At 59.1% G+C, this 14011-nt stretch overlaps 1 protein-coding gene across 9 annotated transcripts in view; it reads left to right on the forward strand.

The window, feature by feature from the left end:
* COL11A2 (collagen type XI alpha 2 chain) overlaps positions 1–13391 on the forward strand; it is a 29738-nt gene extending 16347 nt beyond the window's left edge. For all 9 annotated transcript variants that reach the window (XM_082732536.1, XM_082732539.1, XM_082732540.1 and 6 more), the window contains 37 exons: positions 261–368; positions 1349–1402; positions 1713–1766; positions 1863–1907; positions 1992–2045; positions 2172–2216; positions 2357–2410; positions 2503–2556; positions 2768–2821; positions 3178–3285; positions 3433–3522; positions 3672–3725; positions 3947–4054; positions 4195–4302; positions 4445–4498; positions 4601–4654; positions 4867–4974; positions 5159–5212; positions 5451–5504; positions 5701–5754; positions 5915–5968; positions 6308–6415; positions 6828–6881; positions 7070–7123; positions 7245–7298; positions 7890–7943; positions 8208–8315; positions 8419–8472; positions 8630–8683; positions 8954–9061; positions 9214–9267; positions 9572–9607; positions 9802–9855; positions 9977–10241; positions 10817–10929; positions 11272–11478; positions 12244–13391. In XM_082732536.1, the coding sequence (XP_082588662.1) occupies positions 261–368; positions 1349–1402; positions 1713–1766; positions 1863–1907; positions 1992–2045; positions 2172–2216; positions 2357–2410; positions 2503–2556; positions 2768–2821; positions 3178–3285; positions 3433–3522; positions 3672–3725; positions 3947–4054; positions 4195–4302; positions 4445–4498; positions 4601–4654; positions 4867–4974; positions 5159–5212; positions 5451–5504; positions 5701–5754; positions 5915–5968; positions 6308–6415; positions 6828–6881; positions 7070–7123; positions 7245–7298; positions 7890–7943; positions 8208–8315; positions 8419–8472; positions 8630–8683; positions 8954–9061; positions 9214–9267; positions 9572–9607; positions 9802–9855; positions 9977–10241; positions 10817–10929; positions 11272–11478; positions 12244–12384 (2940 nt within the window). In that variant the 3' untranslated portion in view covers positions 12385–13391. The remainder of the gene's footprint in view (positions 1–260; positions 369–1348; positions 1403–1712; positions 1767–1862; positions 1908–1991; positions 2046–2171; positions 2217–2356; positions 2411–2502; positions 2557–2767; positions 2822–3177; positions 3286–3432; positions 3523–3671; positions 3726–3946; positions 4055–4194; positions 4303–4444; positions 4499–4600; positions 4655–4866; positions 4975–5158; positions 5213–5450; positions 5505–5700; positions 5755–5914; positions 5969–6307; positions 6416–6827; positions 6882–7069; positions 7124–7244; positions 7299–7889; positions 7944–8207; positions 8316–8418; positions 8473–8629; positions 8684–8953; positions 9062–9213; positions 9268–9571; positions 9608–9801; positions 9856–9976; positions 10242–10816; positions 10930–11271; positions 11479–12243) is intronic.
* Positions 13392–14011: the final 620 nt, after the last annotated feature.

Here is a 14011-nt window from a genome sequence, read left to right on the forward strand (position 1 = left end):
ACCAGCCTATTTCCTGAAACCCCAGACTCCCCATCACCAGTGCTCTTCTCCCTTGGAGCCCGACCCTGGCAGGATGGCAACCTGCACAGTCTGCTGCCCACCAGCCTGATAGTCGCAGTGTTCTCCCTGTCCCTGTGGGGCTCCCTGTCCTGCAGTAGTCTCTGGGACCCTACTCAGCCTCACCGGGGCCCACCTCTCCTTTTGAGGCCCAGCCCACACCACCAGTCCCTGACACTTACCTCTTTGACTGTCTTACCCAGGGAGAGGTTGGAGTTCCTGGTTCTAGGGGAGAAGATGGTCCCGAGGGGCCGAAGGGACGCACTGGACCCACTGGAGACCCTGGCCCCCCTGGGCTCATGGGCGAAAAGGTGACAGGGGACGTGGAGGGGATGAGGGCCGAACACTGGGATCAGGATGGGCTTGGTGGTACCCACAGCTGGAGTCAATGAGTCATTTGAAGACCACGATATGTTCATTATGCTCCTCTCTGTAGAAGGCACCCCCTGGTCACTGACAGTTGGAGTGAGGTGGGGATACATAAGAAGTCAAGGAAAAGTCCCTGTTGGGAGAATTTACATGGCATAGAGGAAGGGACAAGGCATGAGGCTGGCATAAGGAATGTAGGTACAAGGCAGAAGGAAAATGTGTCCAGACTTAGAGCAGCAGGAATTACAAGAAGGGAGAGTCAAACAGTCAGAGGAGGTGACTTACAGAGCTAATCTCCATGCCCTCACCAAGGGCCAGCCCTGCGCCTGCTTCTCCTAAGCCCCAGGCTACAGAGAGCGTTCATTGCAACAAGTAAAGATGCTTGTTCGTACCGCAGCCGGTCATGGGCATGGCCTGCATTTGAACCTAGGCAGGCCTGCCAGCTCCTAACCTCTGCTTCACTGCTGGCTGAGCGTGGCAGGCCCTGAAGCACCAGGAGGAAGGGGGTGCATGTCAGGAGGGCTTGGGGTGGTGCAGACACGGGTCGGGGGGCAGAGGCCATCCTGAATGTGGTGTGTGAACCTGCAAGGGGACTGGTCTCAGTGGTGCAGGGAGTGTGTGCTGGGAAGGAGAGCTGAGGTTCGGGGGGTAGGCAGGAGTAGGTCATGGAACTCCATGGAGCCGTGGGTTTAAAGGCGCAGAGGAGGCAGGATCCCAGCCCCAGAGCTGGGGAAAATCCACTTTCAGGAAGGATGGGGGACAAAAGCCAAGCAGCCTTCTGAGCAGGAGAGGAGGGGCTGGGGCCTGGAGGTTTGCTGGGGAGGCTTGCTGGGTGGGGGCTGGCTCCTGTCTCTGGGGCTTGGGGTCTCCAGGGATGGTGTGGTGTCTGATTCCTTCCCAACTGCTTCCTGTCTCTCCACAGGGCAAGCTGGGTGTTCCTGGTCTGCCTGGCTACCCTGGACGCCAGGGTCCCAAGGTGATATTATACCCCAGTTGTGCCCCTTCTCTTCTTCCCTTCTCTGACCACTGATTCTAGGAAGCTTAGACTGATAGTGGTGGGGGACCCTAGAGTGAACTTAGCTCAACACCATTCTACAGATGAGGAAACAGAGGGCCAGGCAGCCGCAGGGGGATGCTGGTGGAGTGTCCAAGGCCACCTAGTTCTTGGAAGAGCCCAGGCCTCCCACCCTGCTGCCTCCATTACCTCTCCTGACCCCCACCCACTGGCTCTTCTAGGGCCTCTGTTTTCATGACATCTCAATTTTTTCCTTCTCCATCCTCACCAGGGGTCCCTGGGATTTCCTGGTTTTCCTGGTGCCAGTGGAGAGAAGGGAGCCCGGGTAAGCTGGGGAACGGAAGGGGTGCAGAGGGCAGGGCTGCCCTATGAGTGGGATCGCGCCTCTGGTGATGTGTTCTTTTCGCTTCCTTCCCACCAGGGCCTTTCAGGGAAGCCAGGGCCTCGGGGAGAGCGGGGCCCCACGGTGAGTGCGGGGGGCAGATATGTGGCTCAAGATCCCAAGAGGTGCATTTGGGTTTTTCTGACAGCTCCCCTCCCTGCTCTCTAGGGTCCACGGGGTCAGCGGGGACCCCGAGGTGCCACGGGGAAGTCTGGCGCTAAGGTTAGTGGTCTTGGCAGGACTCCATCCACCATCTGCCCTTTAACCCGGCTCCTGGTTGACTCCTCTGACCTCCAGCAGAGCTAGAAGGCAGCGCCTCTTCCCCTCTGACTCTCTTACCCCCTACAGGGAACATCAGGTGGTGATGGCCCCCATGGCCCCCCCGGAGAAAGGGTGAGTATGGCTTGAGTCTCTTGTTCTCCAGTGCTCCCCAGGGAGCCTGAGTGGAACCCTTGCCCTCTCTCCCTGGGTAGGGGGCCGGGAAATATGCACCCCCTGCCCATTCTCCTCATTCAACCTTGCTCTGTCTTTAGGGTCTCCCTGGACCTCAAGGCCCCAATGGATTTCCTGGCCCCAAAGGACCTCCGGTAAGTTGACCTCTGACCCACTTGGGTTCTGTGAATCCTTTTCCATCCTCCTTCCCAGCCCAGTGTTCACCTGATGCCTGAATCCTTTCTAGGGTCCCCCTGGGAAGGACGGGCTGCCGGGACACCCAGGCCAGAGAGGGGAAGTGGTAAGTAATGCCCCTGGCTCCCCCAGACCTTCCAGGACTATCTGGTAGGCCCACCATGGAGATTCTTCTGGCAAAGGGATTGTCCTGGTGCTGCTCAGACCTGTGGCCAAGGACTCCGTGGTGACTCTGCCCTTCCTCCAGGAACCTGGGGTCCGTCCCACAGTGTCTGTGCTTAACATGCCTTGACTGCTCTCTCCTCTTCCTCTCTCAGGGTTTCCAAGGGAAGACTGGCCCCCCTGGCCCTCCAGGGGTGGTGGGACCTCAGGTATGGCTCCCCCTGAGGAGAGTGGAGCCCAGACCATGAAGTTAGTTTGTCCGATCCTCTTCTCCCTTTTCCCGATCACATGCCCCAGCCCCTTTGGAGCAGGATCCCGACTGGCCAGTTCTCATCTTGTGTCCCAAAGGGGCAGCTCCCCAGTGGGGACGCGGGGTGGTGCAGTTACCCCAGACTGGGGAACTACACTCCAGCGCAGTGGCCTAGGAGAGCCCCAGGAATTCCCCATAGCTTTGGGGTGGGGATAAAGGGCATCCAGAGGGGTCATTTTAGGATGGCAGAGTGGCCTCTTTGGGCAGGGAGTGGGGCAGAGGATCAGAGGATCAGTCTTTCTGTCTCTTTCTTAGGGAGCAGCAGGAGAAACTGGGCCCATGGGGGAGAGAGGTCACCCGGGCCCCCCAGGCCCCCCGGGAGAGCAGGGACTGACTGGAACAGCTGGAAAAGAAGGAACAAAGGTAGTAAAGGGTCGGGCAGAGGGGAACTTGGGAGACCAGGGTTGGGGTGCTAAATGGAACAGATAGTTGGGATTTGAGAAAAGCCAGAGATCTCTCTGTCCAATCCGGGAGCATGGCTGTGGCTCATGACCTTTCATTTCATCTTAGGGTGACCCTGGTCCCCCAGGGGCTCCGGGGAAGGATGGACCTGCGGGTCTGAGGGGCTTCCCAGGAGAGAGAGGCCTCCCTGGCACTGCTGTGAGTGAGAGCTCAGTCCCCCAACAAGTCACCTGGCATCCTGGAGTCGCTCAGTGTCACCCCCACACCCATTTCTCCAAGTCTGCCTCCCCCCCATCCTTCCCTGCCTTCCCGACGCACATCTGTGACTCCCAATCTCTGGTTCACAGGGTGGATCCGGCTTGAAGGGAAATGAAGGTCCAGCAGGTCCCCCTGGCCCTGCAGTGAGTGGGGAACATGAGGGGCGGGAGGGAGGAACCAGGAAAGAGTGGGTGAGGATGGATGAAGAGGGGCATCTGGATCTAGGCAGGGCTGTGGGACTGGGCAGAGGGAGTCTAGGATCTGCCATTGTGTATTCAATTTGGGGCTATTCTCCTGGGAACCATGTTCAGGGCTCCTCTGGTGTGGGTGGGGTGTGGGGGTCTGACTCCATTTCCTGTCTCAGGGTTCCCCTGGGGAGCGAGGTGCAGCAGGATCGGGGGGACCCATTGGCCCCCCAGGGCGCCCAGGCCCACAGGGTCCCCCTGGAGCCGCAGGAGAGAAAGGTGTCCCGGTGAGTGTGGGGTCCCTGGGGAGAGACACTGGGGAGGGGTCTGCGAGTTATGAGCTGCTGGGCTACAGAGAGTTCCTTGTGAGGGTGTTGGAGGGGGAGGATCGTCTCCGGCTCATGACTCCTTTCTTCTTTTCTTCCAGGGTGAGAAGGGCCCCATTGGTCCAACTGGTCGAGACGGGGTGCAGGGTCCTGTGGGGCTTCCTGGTCCTGCGGGACCCCCCGGTGTGGCAGGAGAGGATGGAGACAAGGTATGGGAACCTACAGACCCTGGGCCCAATCTTCCCAGATGAGACTGCTGATCTGCGCATGCCTCCCATCCTCATCCCTGTCTTCCCCTCCTTGCCCCACCTGGGTCTTTTCTCTAATACCTCATCTGCCTTGTCCCCATAGGGTGAGGTGGGAGACCCCGGACAGAAGGGCACTAAAGGGAACAAGGGTGAACATGTAAGTGACTGTGACTTTTGACTTCTGATCTCTGGCCTTTAGCCTCGTTTCCACCTGGTCTCTCCCTGTCTTGGTGTCTCTGACTCTCCTTTTCCCCCCCAGGGCCCTCCTGGACCCCCTGGACCCCTTGGTCCTGTGGGGCAGCCTGGAGCCGCGGTGAGTGACTGATGCCCCATCTGCTCCCCTCCCTGCCCCTCCAGGGGCGCTGGCAACTTCTAGTCTGCCCTCAGTTCCCCTGCACCCTTGGAGTTGAGCGTGGGAGTAAGGGCTCTGGACCTGATGCCCAGCTTGGTGTGGAGTTTGTGAAGAGAGAACTCCCACACCATGACCATCTCTGTGTCCTTGTCCCTGTCCTCCCTCCACCTCAGGGAGCAGATGGGGAGCCCGGAGCTCGGGGACCCCAGGGACACTTTGGAGCCAAAGGTGATGAAGGAACGAGAGGATTCAATGGGCCCCCGGGACCCATTGGCCTACAGGTGAGTTGGGGGAAGTAGAGGCAGGGGCTGAGAGGTGGGGTCAGGATGGGTCTGCTGACCAGCCCCTGCTGCTGAGGACTGGGGGACATGTGGGATCGGAGGGAGGGCACTGGAGGCTAAGTGTACCTGGAGCTGTTCTCTGGTGGGTCGGTCATCCTGGTCTGGGCTGTGTACCCCCGCACAGGGTTTGCCAGGCCCCTCGGGTGAGAAGGGAGAAACAGGAGATGTGGGCCCTATGGTAAGAGTGACCCCACTGACCCCCTGGCCCCAAGCCCACCTGCTAGTCTCTCCCCCCCCCCCATCCAGCACTCCCAGCCTCCCTGCTCCCTGCATGCTGCTTCCTGGTGGGGCTGCCCCCCTCCCCTGAGACCCGCACCCCCACCCTGAGATGTCAACCCACCCAACCCTCTGGCATTCCTGGTGTGCCTTTCTCTTCCTTTCTCTTCCCTTCCCCATCTCTGCTCTGTTTTCCCCAGGGACCACCCGGCCCCCCAGGACCTCGAGGCCCAGCTGGACCCAATGGAGCTGATGTGAGTCCTCTCAGATCCCTGCGGCCAGTCTTGCCTCCCTTTCCCCAGACTATAAACTCTAGTCTCATCTCAGCTGCCATGAGAAGTCGCTGGCCCTGGAAGGCCTCCTGCTGTCTCACCGCTGTGACCTTGGGGTGCTCATTCAGGGTCTACCCCCTCCCTTAAGCAATGACTCCTACTTCTGCTCCTCTTCCAGGGTCCGCAAGGTCCCCCGGGAGGTGTTGGAAACCTAGGTCCCCCTGGAGAGAAGGTAACTGGGAAGGGAGTAAATGAAGGGGCTTGTCTTGGGGTGGGGTATGAGGGTTGGACTTCTGCCAGCTTTGGTTGGGGTTGGGGCAAAAGAGAATGAAGTATGGGGAATATCGAGATTTGGGGGTGAAAGGAGGTTTTTGAACCCAATCTCCTTGCAGGGGGAGCCGGGAGAGTCAGGCTCTCCAGGGGTCCAGGGTGAGCCTGGTGTCAAGGTGAGTGAGATCTCTGAGCCCTTGCTCCCTAATCCCCAACACCCTCCTCAACCCCAGCCCCTGTTACTGTGACCTCCTGGAGCTGGAGCTCCTCTACAGCCCAGGAGCCTGTGCTCCTAACGCTCTGTGAGGCTGAACCCCTGGGTCTGAGTGAGCCCCATGCTCGCTCTTCAGAGGGAAGGAGGGACCCGAGTACGCCCTATGGGCTTGACTTTCCGTGAGCATCCTGCTGTCACTGAGGGGGTAGAGGGGAGGCTGAAGGTGTCTTGGAAGCAGGGGCTGCATCCTTGATCTTCGAGACCCCTTTGGGACCATCCATACCCTCTACTCATCCTTCAGGGCCCACGCGGGGAGCGTGGGGAGAAAGGAGAGTCGGGGCAACCGGGAGAGGCAGGACCACCAGGGCCTAAAGGCCCCACCGGTGATGATGGCCCCAAAGGGAACCCTGTGAGTTTAGGGGAGGGGCTGGGAGGAGGGCTTTGTGAATGAGAGACCTGGGTATAGGGGTTTCTGTGAGTGGGAGGGTCTTGGAGTAGGAGGAACCCAGGAATGGGGGGATACTTGGGTGGAAGGCTCTGGAATGAGGTCTCCTGGCAGGGATGTATGAAATCCATGGCAGGGTGTGAAATCCAGAGAAAGAAAGTCAGAGATGCCTTCTAATTAACTCCCTGAAAGCATCAAAAAGCATGCAGCACATGAGGTGGGGAAAAGAGCGTGCCAGGGACCATCTCCCCAGGGTGTGCCGTTGGGCATCGGGGGCACCAGCTGGAGAGGGAGAGTGTGGCATGTGCTCTGAGCATCTGTGCTGGCTCTGGGTAGGGTTAGGGGGTGGTGACTTTGATCCTGTTCTCTGCATTAGGGTCCTGTTGGTTTTCCTGGTGATCCTGGTCCTCCTGGAGAAGGTGGCCCTCGGGTGAGTCTGCTCGTGGGAGGGGAAGGGAGACAGAGGATGGGCTCCTGTGTGGGCCTTTGTGCGGCTGACTGGCTTGAGTGTGGGAAGCTGGGGGTAAGGCAGGGCAGGCAGAGGGATGGGAAAATTGGCAGTTTTGGAGGTGACGCCAGCTAGGTTGGGCAATCCCTGACCTTGCTGCATCCCTGCAGGGCCAGGATGGTGCGAAGGGTGACCGAGGAGAGGATGGAGAGCCAGGACAGCCTGTGAGTGACCAGTGACCCATCCCTCCACTACAGAGCCCAAGCCTTCAGGCCCATTACCCCCTTTTAAGCCCCACTCCATTGGCTGGAGGCTAAACACTCATCCACTCCTGTCCCTCCCTAGGGATCCCCTGGTCCCACTGGGGAGAATGGACCTCCTGGACCACTTGGAAAGCGGGTAAGTGAGGTGGACATCCAGGACCTTGAGGAGCAGTCCTTGGCTGGGTGGATAGGAGATGGGGGCAGTGGAGATGGGATGGGCAGGGAGGTGCCTGGAGGTAGGGTGCATGTGTGTGGACATTTGTATTTGTAAGCATGCCATGTGTAAGGGAGCATGTCTGTTCCTGGGCTTTGCTATTTATGTTCTTGCGGGGGGTGTGGGGGGTGGTACTCATCAACTGGTCAGAATGGACGCTGGAGGAAGGGGCTAGCTTTCCTGGAGGGTCCCTGCTGAGCCACGGATTAACCCTCTATTTGCTGGGATAGAAGGTGTATGGATGGTAGACTGTGTGCAGGCAGGTGGCTCTTCCCTGAATATACAGAACTCCTCGTTATTTTAACAACTGGTACAGCTCTACCAGCTTGTTTGGGAATCAGCTTCTGCAACTCTGTTGGTGCATGCACGTGTGTGTGCGCACGTGCGCACGTTCACACGTGCAGGCAAGCACACACATGCACAGGCTCATGGTGCCCGGAGCCAGGAGAACAGGACGGGGAAGCAGCTGAGCCTGGTGACTCACTGACTTTTTCTTCCTGTCTCTACCTGCAGGGTCCTGCTGGCACCCCTGGTCCTGAGGGGCGGCAAGGAGAGAAGGGAGCCAAGGTGAGGGAGAGGCCATCCTGGGTGCTGGAATATTCCCCCTATCTTCTGGCACCTCTGGCTCCTCAGATTCCTCTCTCCAGATGTCTACCCCATATTGAGCCTCTTCTCTCTAGGGGGGTTCCCTGTACTTATTCCTGTTCCTGCTTTGGGGCTCCTGGGGTTTGGCCCCTCCTCTCTGTCTCATCCTTTCCACATTGGACCCCCTACCTCCACCCTTACCCCCTTCCTCTGCCCTTTAAGACTCATTCCTTGTATATGTTTCAGGGGGATCCCGGTGCTGTGGGTGCCCCGGGGAAGACAGGCCCTGTGGGTCCCGCAGGCCCAGCAGGGAAACCTGGTCCTGATGGTCTAAGGGGACTCCCAGGCTCAGTGGTGAGTCATGGAGTGGAGCAGCTTGGCTGAGGGCAGGAGGGGTCAGAAGGGTGCCCATGTGGGGACAGTTCTCCTGATCTCTGTGGTCCCCTTGAATCTGCAGGGTCAGCAAGGCCGTCCTGGGGCCACAGGCCAGGCAGGACCTCCAGGTCCTCTGGTGAGTGACTCTGGATTGGGTGGGGTGGGTGGGGCGAGGCTGGTGGTGCTCTTGGGCAGTGGGCATCCAGCTAAAGCCCTGGAGGAGGTGGGACATGGCTCTGGGGAGAGCTCGGTCCCACTTTTCCATGCACAGAGTGATTTCTATCTCCCCACAGGGACCGCCGGGACTTCCTGGCCTGCGAGGTGATATTGGAGCCAAGGGCGAGAAGGTGAGTGCAGACCTGCGGCTGGGTATCTCCCCTTACCCTCAGCCCGGAGGACTGTGGGGGCCCTGAGTGTCTACCACTGTGTTTCAGGGCTCCGACACTGAGTCTCTGGGGTCCTTGCTCAGTGAGGGCTGTTCACAGGCCCTGCTCTGTCCTCAGCCCCCTGCCCGAGTCTCTCCTGTCATTTGGGCTCTGACCCCTGTGGACTCCTCCTTCTGCATGCGTGTTTCTTCCTTTCTGCCTCCCCCGACCGACCACCTGTCCTTTCTCCAGGGTCACCCAGGTCTCATCGGGCTGATCGGGCCCCCTGGGGAACAGGGAGAGAAGGGTGATCGGGGACTTCCTGGCCCTCAGGGCTCTGCTGGACAGAAGGGAGAGACGGTGAGGACATGGTCCTGGAAGGTCTGGGAGGATGAGTGTGGGGATTCGTGGTGGGGGTGGGGAGGGTGGAGGTGGAGACTCAGCTGGGGGTTGGGGGGGTCAGGAGGGGTGTGGAGGGGGACCCAGTTGAACCATGTCCTTTTCCTTCCTAGGGTATCCCCGGAGCATCTGGCCCTATTGGTCCTGGAGGGCCTCCCGGCCTCCCCGTGAGTACCCCATCTGTTCCTCACTAAATCCCCTAAACCCTACTGCTCTCCCTCCATAATCCCCCAATGGCATCCATGGCAACCACCAGCCAAGCAGAACAGGCCCCAGTGTCCTCCATATGTCCTTACACAGTGTCTCCTCCCCCATCCTTCCAGGGCCTCTGGAATGTCCCCGTGTTCCCTCAGGCCTGCCCCTCCTATAGTAAAGCCAGGGTCCTGTGGACTCATGACTTTGCCTCTCCATTCCTCCTTGTCCTACCCTGCCCCCATGGTGACCATCTCTTTCTTCTTCCTCATTTCCCAGGGACCTGCTGGCCCCAAAGGAGCCAAAGGAGCCACAGTGAGTGACCCCCAGCCAGCTCTGAGCTCTGCCCCCTTCCCCCAGCCAGACTTGACACTTTCTCTCCAGGGCAAACATGCTCCCTCCAGCAGAGCTGCTCATTCCCAGCCCAGAGACTGACTTGACCCTTCTGCGGCCTTGACTGCATGCATGAGCCCTTGATTCCTCCATGAGCTCATTTACTCCTTTGGCAGGGCCCAGCTGGACCCAAGGGAGAGAAGGGCGTCCAGGGTCCTCCAGGACACCCGGTGAGTTGCAAGTCAGGGCCTGCCTCTGTCTGCTCCGCCTCTGCCTCTCTTTCTCAGAGATTCTTGGCTTCTACCTCCTATCCATTTGTCTCTCACCTTTTCCATTCTTCCTTCCACACAGGGCCCCCCTGGTGAGGTGATCCAGCCCCTGCCCATCCAGATGCCCAAGAAGACTCGGCGCTCCGTGGACGGAAGCCGCCTGATGCAGGATGAGGCCATGCCGACTGGGGGGGCTCCAGGCAGTGCTGGGGGGCTGGAGGAGATCTTTGGTTCCCTCGACTCCTTGCGGGAGGAGATTGAGCAGATGAGGCGGCCGACAGGGACCCAGGACAGCCCCGCTCGTACATGCCAGGACCTGAAGCTCTGCCACCCGGAGCTGCCCGACGGTCAGTGCCAGCCTCAGGAGACGGCGTTACAACAGGATGAAAAGCAGAGTGGATGCAGGGACTTCTTGGGGGAAGGGGTGGGGTGGGGGTGAGGGTCAAGGGGCCTGGAATGGCAGCTCTTCACCAGCCAGGTGGGGAGTTTTTCAATATTTGACAACTGATCTGGTCCTCCTGGTGCAGACCGGCTCACGATCAGCCTGCTGCCTGCAAGAAGTGACAAACATACACACGTGTACACACGTGCTTGCATTTACACAGACGGGCACGCGTGCGAATCTACCACCACATATTGTACCGACGTGAGGTGTCAGTGCTCCTGCCCCCTCCATCGGGGGCCTGGGCATGCCACTGTGGGGAAGGGTGCCACAGACGGGCAGGGGTGTAAGGTGGTGATGGGGCATGAAGTAGGGTGGGCAGCGTTGTGGGATTCCAGGGCACAGTGGGACCTGGAGACTGAGGGCATGGTGGGGAGGGTGGGAGTTTGGAGCAGCGGGGTGGGAGTGGGAAGGGGGGCAAGGAGTGTCTTGGGTCCCGCCTGTGGGGACCCTGACCCTTTCCTCTCCCTCACCCAACAGGAGAGTACTGGGTGGACCCCAACCAGGGCTGTGCTCGGGATGCCTTCCGGGTTTTCTGCAACTTTACAGCTGGAGGGGAAACATGTGTGACACCCAGAGATGATGTCACGCAAGTGAGGGCTGCCCTCCTTCCCTCCCCTGCCCCACTCACAGTCCCAGTGGCTTCTGGGTTTCTGTGACAGGCGCCCTGGCACTACAGAGCCTGGGCACCTTCTTTCCTTGGCTCTTCCCTTCTTACCACCATCCCGCTGCCTTTTCCCTCGACAACCTTAGACAAAGCTTGCCTTCTGTTTACCCTCAGTCAGTCCCAGCCTCCTGCTCTGGTCCATTTCTCCCTCAGCTCTTTCTGCCCACCCATTCCCTGCCCGTGACCCCAGCCCTGGGGACCCCGCTTCTGTAGATGCTCTGCCAGCCCTGTTCCATCTACCCCTCACCACCAGCCTCTCTCCCGCCAGTTCTCTTACGTCGACTCAGAAGGCTCCCCAGTCGGTGTGGTGCAGCTCACCTTCCTGCGGCTGCTCAGTGTCTCAGCCCATCAGGATGTCTCCTACCCCTGCTCTGGGATGGCCCAAGGCGGTCCCCTGAAGCTCCGGGGGGCCAATGAGGATGAGCTGAGCCTGGAGACCAGCCCCTATGTCAAGGAATTCAGAGACGGCTGTCAGGTGGGAAGCAGGAAGAGCTGGATCAGGGTGCATTCCCGAGTCAGGCTGCAGGAAGACTCTTTGGGCGGAGGCACGCAGGAAGAGCAGGAGGCTCTAGCTTCTTGGTGTCAGATATACCTGAGGAGGTGTTGATGGCAAGGAGGGTGGGAAGGATGGGAGATGGGCTTCACCTCTGTGCGCACATCAGCATCACCCAGAGTGAGTCACGCAGGCTGGTGCATACATTCACACAGGCTGTCGGATAAAGGCACGCAGGGGTCCAAATCACCCCCGCCCCGTGAAGGCACAGGAGCACACAGATACCCACAGAATGTGCATACACCCCTGGCGCTGCCTGGACAGGGTCACACATGCACACACGGGGAATTGTGTCTGATGTTATCACGCAGTTACACTGCAGACACGTGTTTACACACCCCGTGGAGTCACGCTGACTCACACAACCACCCCAGGGGGATAGTCTCAAAGACAAACACACAGACTGGCTCGTGAGCATACGTGGATGTGTGCACCCATGCATGTGTGCACGTGTGCAGACACACACACACACATCGCCCTAGCTTTCCCAACCCCAACCCTGGAAGACATTTGAGGAAGAAAATCTATCAAGTCTGACCACGTGACAAGGATTGGGAGGAACAGCATCTTAGGGCCCTCAGAGGAGAAGCGAGCCTGGTGCCAAGCCTGGGGGATCTTGGGGTGTGTGTGTGTGCACGCGCCCCTCCACCACGCTCACTGCTCCCTCTCTCCTGTCTTCCCCTCAAGACACAGCAAGGCCGGACGGTGCTGGAGGTGCGGACGCCCGTGCTGGAGCAGCTACCAGTGCTGGATGCCTCCTTCTCAGACCTGGGGGCCCCCCCTCGGCGGGGAGGGGTGCTGTTGGGGCCTGTCTGTTTCATGGGCTAGGACCTGCTCAGTCTAACCCCATGCACCGAAACCAGGCCCACCTGGAATCCCACAGCATTAGCTCTGTGCCGCCTCCCAAGAGGGCTCCTCACCATCTAGGGGGCTTTGGGCCAGGGCACGGAGAGCCCCCAATCAGGGGCAGACCAGGGGAGGGGTAAAGCGTGAGCTGGGCACCCCGGGGGGGGGCATCTGGGGTTCTTGGCCCTTCCACCTGGAGCCCGTGACCTGTTAGACAGCTGGGACCCTTATTTAAAACTCACCTCCCAACCACCCCCAAACAAGCAGAAGAGAAGAGAAAGGACACTGTGTATTTTGTATTTAAAAGTAATTATATTAATTATTTAAAGAATGGAGAACAAAAGAACAAAAAAAGATAAAGAGAGAAACGCCAACAAAAATTAGCGGACTCTGGAGACAGGGCTCTCCAAGGGTGAGCCCCAGCCCCCTCCTCCTTGCCTCAGGGCTCAGTGACTGTGGGGGGACATTTTCAGGCCAAACCCCACCTCCCTCACAGCCCGCCTGTAGAACCCACTGTGAATGTTGGAATATATGGTCTCCTTTGCCTCAGGGTCTGATTCTCTTTGCCCAGGGTGGGGCTTCCCCTGCTCCACCTTCCAGGTGTTGGGCTCCCTGACCCACACACCATCTGTCTCTCACTTGGTCTGGGGCTTGCAGGAACTGCCTGCAACTTGGGGAGCAGGCCACATCCCCTCGGGGGTGGGGGGAAACAGAAGGGTGAGGGGTGAGAGCAGGGCCTGTATTCAGCACTGTTGAAATATGGAAATTCGTCCTTATCAGCTCATCAATCCCATGGCTGTGAGCCCCCCAGTATCCCACTGCCTTCCTGGCCACCCTGGTCCCACCCCTGAGCGCCCCCTCACCTTCACTGATCCCTATGGAAGGGTTAATGTGTGGCGTCTGGATGGAAGGGACTCCCAGGACCTTGTCTAGCCCTACGACCAGTGTCCTTTCTAACTGATGGTTAAATAATGTGATCTCCTTCCGGGGTGCCTGTGTTGGTGCTTGTTATTTCAACCCTCTCCCCAGACCCAGACCTCTTTGCTGGCTGAGGCTTTCCCAGAAATGGAAGGGTTCATCCCTTTCCCCAGAGGGCCTGTCCTTTCGTGGTGTCAAGGCCCAGAAAGAGTTCATGAAACCTGGCTGACAAGTCCAGACTCACAAGCTGATCTCTCAGTGACGTTGTGTGGGGAGACAGGGTTCCGTGTGACATGGGTGCTGGATCGTTTTTGGGTGAGGGTGTGCTTGTCTTCCTTGTGTCCAGATCAAACACGACCTTTCCGCACCCCCATTTCCCATCTTTAGGGACCTCAGGGGTGGAAGGGGGCCTCACAAGGTCTAGTCTCAACTCTTTGCAAATGAGGAAACTGAGGCTCATGTCCAAGACAATGTTTCCTGCAGCCACCCCCCCCCCCCCCCCCCCCGGCTATGGGTGTGGTCGAAGGCTACTTGCACCTGCCAGTATTACCGCTATCCCGATCCAGGCTTCTCTTTGTGTCAGGTGCACAGTCCTCGTCCCATCGCGTGCTTTGCCGCCCCCACTTCTTCCCTAGCGGCCCCTCTCAAGGCTTACTCAGGAGCTCTGTGCCCTCTGGGTCTGGGTAGGGCC

The sequence above is a fragment of the Mustela nivalis genome (genome assembly GCF_964662115.1).
Source record: "Mustela nivalis genome assembly, chromosome: 5".
NCBI classification, from domain to species: domain Eukaryota; kingdom Metazoa; phylum Chordata; class Mammalia; order Carnivora; family Mustelidae; genus Mustela; species Mustela nivalis.